This window comes from Haliotis cracherodii, unplaced genomic scaffold (assembly GCF_022045235.1).
Source record: "Haliotis cracherodii isolate W230 unplaced genomic scaffold, xgHalCrac1.p SCAF_15, whole genome shotgun sequence".
In the NCBI taxonomy this organism is placed as follows: domain Eukaryota; kingdom Metazoa; phylum Mollusca; class Gastropoda; order Lepetellida; family Haliotidae; genus Haliotis; species Haliotis cracherodii.
In genome coordinates this window covers 23,672,742-23,682,386 of record NW_027266270.1, presented here as the reverse complement: position 1 = coordinate 23,682,386, position 9,645 = coordinate 23,672,742, and the positions used below count along the sequence as shown (strand labels likewise).

At 43.4% G+C, this 9,645-nt stretch overlaps 1 protein-coding gene across 1 annotated transcript; it reads left to right on the top strand.

Moving 5' to 3' along the window:
- The first annotated feature begins 1,232 nt into the window (after window positions 1-1,232).
- On the top strand, window positions 1,233-8,751 carry LOC139461968 (uncharacterized). Its single transcript, XM_071243458.1, has 6 exons — window positions 1,233-1,291; window positions 1,664-2,859; window positions 3,956-4,172; window positions 5,574-6,158; window positions 6,579-6,633; window positions 8,644-8,751. Exons 1-6 carry the CDS (start codon window positions 1,245-1,247, stop codon window positions 8,749-8,751), a joined length of 2,208 nt encoding a protein of 735 aa, XP_071099559.1. The 5' UTR covers window positions 1,233-1,244.
- Window positions 8,752-9,645: the final 894 nt, after the last annotated feature.

The window sequence follows — 9,645 nt, the reverse complement described above, 5'->3', positions numbered from 1 at the left end:
ACTTGAGAAAAGAAAATTCTGGAATGTCTGATAGATGGTCGATTCTCCCACAGGGCATGGAAAGTCTCTTCTTTTTCAGATATTTATCCCATTGAAGTGAGAGATAGAAATACGTAGAGAATACCACATGTTATCGTTTTTGCGGTTGCCTGATCAGAAAACACGTCCCGACTGTCACTTTCCCGATTTGGTAAACGATGCTCTGATTGGTCTGATGAAAGGTCGTTCTAACCTTACCCGTAATGGGATGTCATCAGATCTTTGTTTTGATTGAAACTAGCTGTAAATACAGGAAGATACCATCACATACTCTATTAGAAAGACTTTGTTCAGATTGTCTCCTTTGAGGAAAATACTACTTTGAGAATTAATTTCATAACTTGCTTGTGTGTGAATCATATACTACTTTGGGTACTGCTATTATAGGAAAATATAGAACATCCACATCTATTCATTGTTCTAGAAATATTATTATATCTCAGGAGTATGAAATATTGCATAACACCAGTGTATATCTCCTGAAAGTACAGCAACATATACACAGTTGCTAACATTTCCTCTTTGTTTGTAGTGATGTCTGTTGAATTGTATGTATGAATCCAGCAACCCATGCTTGTCTTAAAAGGTGACTATGCTTGTCTAAGAGGCGACTAACAGGATCAGGTGGTCAGGCTTGCTGACTTGGTTGATGCATGTCATCGATCCCAATGCCGTGGATCGATGCTCATGACGTCAATCACTGGATTGTCTGGTCCAGACTTGATTATTTACAGACCGCCGTCATATAGCTGGAATATTGCTGAGTGCGGCGTTAAACAACAAACAAACAAACAAAGTATATATTAATCCAAGTATATTGAGCACTTAAATATAATTCTGTTTATGAATGTATTTTTGGCCAAAGGTCTTTTTACTGAATAAAACTACGTCTGTATTTTGATAGTTACCCTAGACCCATTTGCCCAGTCTTATTCCAAATATGCAAGGCTGAAAATAGCAATCCAATCAATTACGCTCGCGTGGCAGAGACCATCTTTATGAAGTTACTGACAGGATAGGATGCTGACATCATTGACAAATCTGAGTCCAGGCTGTTTGTCTTAACGGCATGGATGTATATTACACTGGATTATCCAGGATGACCCCAGCACAGTTACTTATTGTTTCAGAATGGCTGCTTCAGCAACAAAGACGGTCTGCTGGACATATGGGATGAGGCTCATTACCGGGAGTGGGAGGAGCGCATGGGCAAGCCCCTCAACGCCCTGCTCAGATACAGAATACGACAAAGGTGGGACTATCTCCATGGGGAATAGGTCATGTCGTAGTTTAGCAATACACGTGTCCGCATTCGATTCATCCACAAGGGCACAGTTTGTAATCATTTTTTATAATTGAATGGAATAATGCCTAAATCTTTGTAAAACAATATTTACTTTCTCCCTCGATGTAAATTGCTAAATGATTTAGTCATATTAATATCCAGAACTGCTGCATAATTGCTGATATGGCTATAAGCAGTAGATATACATCCCTTTCGCATGAAACAGCGTTATACCAACTCATTCAGTTCAAGCAATTGTCACTCACTCCCTATTGTATATTAACATATACCTATATGATTGAAGAAGACCCTAGGTTACCCTCAACATGTCTTTTACAGATTTCTGCCCCCTGAACATATCTGCCCAAACGGGACACGCCCCACGACCCGACTCCCAGGCCAAGCTCTGCAGATCCTGAGGGCGTGGCTCCTGGATCACCGGACGGATCCTTACCCTTCCAAGCTTGACAAGGACCTGCTTACGAAGAACTCAGGCTTGTCACCAAGTCAAGTGAAGACATGGTTTGCCAATGCCAGACGTCGCCTTAGACTGAAGAAAGAAAGTAACGCTCACAAAAGTAAAGGTGGCCACCCGTCATCTTGCAGTGAAATTGAGGCTGACCTGAGCTGCTCGGATGGGTTGTCCGACTCCCCCGAGGATCTTCTATCTGGAGAGGACTCGACTCACAAGGAGGAGGGTGGGGAGAGTCGCTACGGAGGAGGAGATTTCCAGCAGGTTGATGGCTTGCCCATGGAGTTGAAGCAAATTGATAAAACCCCCACGGGGGACTTCTTCATCCGGTATGCCGGGAAGAACCAGTTCTACAACAGCGTTGTCCATCAGCCATACCAGCCTCAAAGCTTCACCTATGACACCATCAGCGGACAGAAGGTGGAGAAACATGAGGTTGCTAGAGCTATCCGGTCTGTGGCAGCGGCAAGTGAAAAGCTGATCTCAACCCAGAAGGTGTCCACATCATACCGACCCCAGTATCAGCACTCCACCCAGACCTCGGAGTACCTGAAGGCAATGGCGGGCATGTGTGAAGAGATCTCCCCTTCCACGTACCAGCTCGGCATGCCAAGAATCCCTGCACCCAAACACTCCATCCGTCAATCAGTTCCTGACTACCATCCTCAGCAGCAACCCCGACCGACCTTCTACCAAGTCCTACAAGACGAGACCGTCAGGTACCTCTCCTACCAACAGGGTCCTGTCACAGAGCAGCCTCCTGCCTACCCAACATTCCGCCCAGCCCCTTGTCATGACGACGCCTTTCCTCAGAAGCAGAAGAAGTGGTATCAGGGTCATGAAATCGGCCGGGACCAGACAGTGACCCGACCATATTCCATGTCTGCACCACCGTCTCTGGGGGTACTGACCAGCCTGGACACGCGTCACACCTACCATCAAAGTAGCTCAGTAGTCCCCCCAGTCCACCAAGGGCACCCTCAGGAACCCCCCTGGCCTACATACCAGCAGTCCTACACCAGCAACTGCTTCCTGGGTTGTAACACTGTGGGCCCTTGCACGGGTGAGTTGTGTTCGTCAACTAGTAGAGTAAACATACATCTTCCAATAGCCCAGTCGTCTAAGGCTCATGTGATTGATGTGCAGGGTTGTGTCCCCTGGGCACACCAGAAACCTATGACAATGGGTTCGAATCCCTGGTTGCCCTGCTTATGTTTCTGACCCGTGAAGATCCGGGGTAGAATAGGTCTTCAGCAACCCATGCTTGCCCTAAAAGGCGACTCTGCTTGTCCTAAAAGGCGACTAACGGGATCGGGTGATCAGGCTCGCTGACTTTGTTGATGCATGTCATCGTATCCCAATTGCGTGGATCGATGCCAGGGTTCCCCCTAGACTCCAATATCTGAGAGTCACCTTGACTCAGCCTATGAATCTTTGGGAGTCAAAAATATTTTTTGAGAGTCAAATGTTTTATTGTATGATTAATGAAAAACTAGACGTAAATTTTAAGATGTTTGCATATATTGTCTTCAGATGATGTTTATAAATTAAGTTCAGGTGAGTAATTGTAATATTTTCATTCCAAAGCTGGTAAACAACATAGATATTTTGTAATTGCGTCAGTCATGACGCAGTCATTTATTTCTGGACGTATTTTTCCTTAATTGAGAGTCATATACGCAAGAATTCTGCGTCAGGGGAAACCCTGTCGATGCTCATGATATCAACCACTCGACTGTCTGGTCCAGACTGGATTATTTACAGACCGCCGTCATATAGCTGGAATATTGCTGATTGCGGCGTAAAACAACAAACCATCCATCCATCCATGCTTATGTTTCTAGGTTTGTCAGCACTATACCCATGCATATCACCTGCATCCGAGGCTTTCCTCCCACATTAGGCTGATATAACTGGATTATTGTTCAATGCGGTGTTGAACCCAACTCAAACTCACTCTTTTGGGATCCCTTGACATTAACAAAACAGGTCCGAGCTCGTGGGCTAGTGTTTATTTCCATCACTGTGGTACAAGGTGTGTGAAAGTTGTGTTATTATGCATACTCTCATGTGTCATCTCGCTACACAGAGCCATACAAATTACAAAACATGTCTGCTTCGACTGACAAACCGTACACAATGTATATGTGCATTTTCAGCTTGCAAGCCGGCAACTTCTCGACTGACAAATGACGCTTCCACAGTTCCTCTCCCGCCGTTCGGTCTGGCAATGATGGGAACCACCGTTGCTACCCCCGCCATCCACAGCGAGCCAAACCAGGCCCCTCTCCGCCGCACCCCATCTCACCCCAGTCTGTCCAACCAGCCGGTACTACAGTGGACCTCAATGAGTAGCTCCCCAGCCATGAAGTACAGGTCAGTTCGAGGGCTCGCCTTAAAGTTGGGTTTTGTTACTAAAATAAACTGTTAACATAACGTATTCGACGTAATAAGCGCCCCGCTCTAATAAGCGCCCACGGCGATATTTGCTAATATATTTGCTCGTGAACAATCCCAATTAGCATCCTTTTCGATTGATCAATGTACACAGTACTTATTTATTCGCGCTCGTGTGTTATATGCACCCTGAATTATGGGCAATTAAATTCTTGAAAAATATATCTCTCGTATATAAACGTTTCAGGCTGTCAGCATAAACCATGAAATTTGTCTTTCAACTCTGTTTTTTTCGACAAAATAATATTCTAATAAGAGCCCCCTATTTCTAATTTTGAGATCGCCCTGGGCGCTTATTACGTCAAATACGGTACTCTTCCTGCTTCCAGTTGAGATTCGGGTAAGAATAGGTCTTAAGCAACCCATGCTTGTTGTAAGAGGTGACTAATGGGATCGGGTGGCCAGACTCGCTGACATCATTGATGTGTGTAAACGTATCCCAATTGCATAGATCGATGCTCATGGTGTCAATCACTGGATTGTCTTGTCCAGGCTCAAAGGCAGAGTTTGTTCCAGACCTTAGGTTTGCAGTTTTTCAGGGACTGTTTTCACCCTGGTTACACTGTGAGTGAGTGAGTGAGTTGGGTTTAACACCTCTTTTAACAGTATCCCAGTTATATCGCGGCATGTCAGCTTAATGTGGGAGGAAAGCCAGAAGTGATGCAGGTCTCAGACGTTTACCACTTCAGTGTAACCCATGAGCATGGGTATGGGGCTGACAAACCTAGAAACATAATCGGGGCGAACCTGGATTCGAACCCAAAATCATAGGTTTCTGGCTTGCCCAAGGGACACAACTCTGCACAGCGAATCGTGGCGCCTTAGACGACTGGGCTACTCGTGCCCCCCAGCCTGGTTAGTGTTGATGATCATCATGATGGTGATGATGATGATAAGTGCATTTGTATAGTGCAGCATTTGCTGTGCATAAGTGCCCTGTGTGCTTATGGCTTGATAATGTTTGTAATTTTTTAGTCAAATCTATTTTTCAAGTGCATATTTTCTTTTACCATGTTTGCATGACAGTTCATGTCAATATAGCAAGCCAAATAACACTTGGCTTGTCATTAAATAAGAAACACTGTTTTACCCTGACCAACAATTCTTTTCATATAAAACCATGTTTTCACCAAACAATTACCACCAAGCCCATGGTTCCGTAATCCATAGCCCTAGCTGTGAAATTATAGCTATATATCACTCCCCTATCTCAGGATACCATGGACATTTGATACTTCAGTGCTCCCAAACCATTCACCTTCAATACAGCCAAACAAAATCAGCCGTGATATAATTTCATACTCATCCCTCTGTCCTCAGAGCAACGACTCTTCCAGCGTTTGCTGCATCTTTCACAGTCCCAGCATCCTCTGTCCCTCTTCCCTCACTCTCCTTGAACTTCATCCAGCAACAACAGCAAGGTCAAGGTCAAAAGTCGACTTCACCCTCCGCAAGGGAACATCAAAGACAACACGTACCCAAGAGATCAATTGAACCGTCAACAACATCGGCCTCCGTCCACCCGAAGAAACGTCAGCGACATCAAAGTCAGCCTGTTCGACCAGGAGACCGTCAGTTCGAACTCAACTTTCCTCTGACGGACAACACTCTGCCTCGACCAACAGCCCCTCGGCAGATGGCCACAGAACAGCAGCCTCCTTGTAAGGCGAAGCTCAAGCGATCGTGTAGCACAACAGAGGAAGAACTGAAGAACGTCAATCCTCAACTCATGTCAGACTGGTCCAAGATGTTCTCCAGACCTACCAGCCAAGACAGCATCGTTAACGGACAACCCGCGCATGTCAAGACGACAATAGCTGCAGCCAATCAGATGATGCCGCCCAACGCCCACACACACTTGAAACGTCAGGAGAACTGCAGTGTGGACGCCAAAGAGGCTCTTGAGTAAGTTTGTTAGATTTTCTTAGCACTGTTTCGTAAATGTATGCAAAAGATCTATTAACTATTTAACCGAATTGGGGGGTTAACTGCAATCTGTGGGAGTAGAGGGGCTCTCTAATACCTTCTCCTCTGACCATGGCGTTCCGTCACTAACACACAATTCACTGTGCAGAGTTGTGCCCCTTGGGCACGCTAGAGACCTATGCTTGTGGATTCAAATCCTGTTTTGCCCCGATTACGTTTGTAGGTTTGTCAGCATACTGTGCTCGTGGGTAGTAAACGTTTGAGACCTGCATCACTTCGGCTTCCTCCAACATTAAACTGACACGCCGTGATATAACTGGAATGCTGTTGAAAGCGGCGTTATACCCAGCTCACTTACACACTAACACTCTGTAACTGTCGTGGTGTTTCTGGTTGCAGTTCTCCCTCTCTCGCTCCCAGTCTGTCTACTCCTACACCAGCTAACTCCACCGAGGTATGTACACTATAACCTGTACCCGCATCTCACGCCAACAGACTGTAGACTTTCCGGGGAGACAAAAATATGGAGACTTAGATGGGGATCACTTCGTCACAATGGTTGATGTTTAAGAAAAGTACTTATAAATGTAGGGCAGACAAATCACAGTTGTGGCAAGGCTCTTCCCACAATGTGATGTCAGCTCAAAGCCTTTGATCAGTCTCTGTAGCAGTATTTGTATGTTACATATGTCCACTCAATTTGTTTTTAAAGAGTCCCTACCTGTCCTCAACAATCAATGCTTGTTGTAAAAGGCGACTATGCTTGCCGTAAAAGGCGACTATGCTTGTCGTAAGAGGCGACTAACGGGATTGTGTGGTCAGGTTCACTGACTTGGTTGATGCATGTCATTGTATTCTAATTGAGTGGATCGATGCTCATGATGTCAATCACTGGATTGTCTTGTCCAGATTCGATTATTTACAGACCGCCGTCATATGGCTGGAATATTGCCGAATGTGGCTTTTAACAACAAACTAACAAACAAACAAATTAAAGAGTCCCTGGCATATGCCTCCCAATAACTTGAACCTGACCAGATGCAATGAGAACAGTGCTAACTCACTACACACCCATGGTGATGACTGAGCCAGTGTAACCTTTTATGTCTTTCATCTCACTGCATAATTATCATAAATGTATATTATACATTGGTGAAATCAGATTCAGACTTTGAATAGAAAACTGTTATTGGTCGGTCTCATACAGGCTCAAGTCAGATTTCATGAAGAAAACTAATTTCATAAGTCTACTTTGAATGTCATATATCATACTATTTCCTCTTTCATATGGCAACATGGTGTAGGATTCAGTGTATCGGACATTATGTCATGCACTGTACACCAGCCTGCACAATGGTCTTGTTGGTTTGTTGTTTAACGCCGCACTCGACAATATTCCAGCTATATGACGTTGGGATGTAAATAATCAAGTCTGGACCAGACAATCCTGTGATTGACGTCATGAGCATCAATCCATCGAATGCAGTTATTGACATCAGGGTTTCACATGACGCAGAAATGTGTAAAATGATTGGTTTGGTTTGTTTGTTGTTTCACGCTGCACTCAGCAATATTCCAGCTATATGACAGCGATCTGTAAGTAACTGAGTTTGGTACAGGACAATCGAGTGATTGACAACATGAGCATCAATCCACGCAATTGGAATCGATGACATGCGAGCCTGACCACCCGGTCCCGTTAGTCGCCTCTTATAACAAACACAGTCGCCTTTTACGGCAAGCATGGGTTGCTGAAGACCTATTCTATCCCGGATCTTCACGGGTCCTGTACACTGGTAACTGATAAGGCAAAGTCTTCAACAACACTCAAACCTTTATGTAGCTTTACGGATGTCAGTCAGGGCTAGGGCCTGGACAAGTCCAAATTAACTACCCGGGTACCCACCCCCTATTACCAGACCGGGTACCGGCTGAAGGTCTCAAAAGATACAAACTAGGCACAAATTGTCTGATTGGGAAAATTTTTACCGTATCTCTGGCAAAATGTATTTAGATACAGGTATAAAAGGATCTAGTCATACATACATTTAAGTTGACTGAAGTTTTATATTTATTCAAACTTATTACAGTCAGAAGGAATGGTGTATTAGTGACTTGTAGTGTAATCATAGAGATTTAGACAATATTTGTCATTAAACAATATATCACGTCACTAACCACGGGTCTGGGTAGTCCTATGGTGGCTATGCTTGTCGTACGAGGCGACTAACGGGATCAAGTGCTCAGGCTTGCTGACTTGGTTGATGCATGTCATTGTATCCCTATTGCGTATCCCTAATGGAGCGATGCTCATGATATCAATTACTGGCTTGTCTGGTCCAGACTCGATTATTTATAGACTGTTGTCATATAACTAGAATATTGCTGAGAGGCTCTTAAAACAACCAACAAACAAACAAACAAACAAACAAGCTTTATCAGCACGTATATGTTCTGGTTTCAGTCTCAGGAAGGAATGAAGGAGATCGCCCAGGTGCTTCTTGACCTCTCCACAAAGGGACCCCAAACGTCGTCTTCCGTTGCCAACAGCAGTCACAACATCAACAGATAGTCTCAACTTTAGAGCAAAGGGGAATAATCATGATTTAACCAATTCATAATGAAGTCTAATGATGGATGCCATTTGTCCTATTTTAGAACGCAACAGAGGCATGTATACCAAGACTGTGTGCTAAGATAATATTTAACCCACTATGAAGCTCTAAGAGCTCTTTAAATCTCAAGTGCTTTCTTATGGGTTGTATGCGCATGATGACGTAAACCCTGTGTTGTAGTGTTTTACGTTGTATATGTAAATCATTTGAGAATGTATTATTTATTTATTGATAAAAAATGTCATCAGTTCAGTGGTGTGCTATGCTGAACAAAAACAGTTAGGGATCATGAATATTTAATTTTTTTTATTTATTTATTTATTATTAAAAAAAAGGAAATTTGAAGATTGAGCACATAATTTCTTAAAAAAATATCCAAAAATATGTTCGTGATCCCCAACTATTTTTGTTCAGTATAATTCACGATGAGGCCGTGCATTTAGTTCGTGAGTTTTACACCTGTGTGTTAGGGAGAAAACAGCCACAGGTGAGATTGTTTAGATGCAGAATGAATGCACTTATATATTTATTGATAATTTTACAAGAAATATGTAATTTATTTTGTTTGTTCATGTCGGCTTCAATCACAAGGTAAATATGAACATGTGGTAATTTGTCAAAATTATTTATCAGTTACAATTTATAATGTTAACGACTAGTATTCCGATGTGAATAGGTATATTCGTTATCATGGGCTAATTATTGATATGTATGATATTCAGAAAGCTCTTGAGTTCATATATATCAAATGTTATTGTTTTCTTGAATATGAATATGTGTGTAGTCTAACCATTTCCAGTAAAGACCAACCCTGAGCTGTGGCTGATAGTGTCATTGCACCTCCGGTTTGC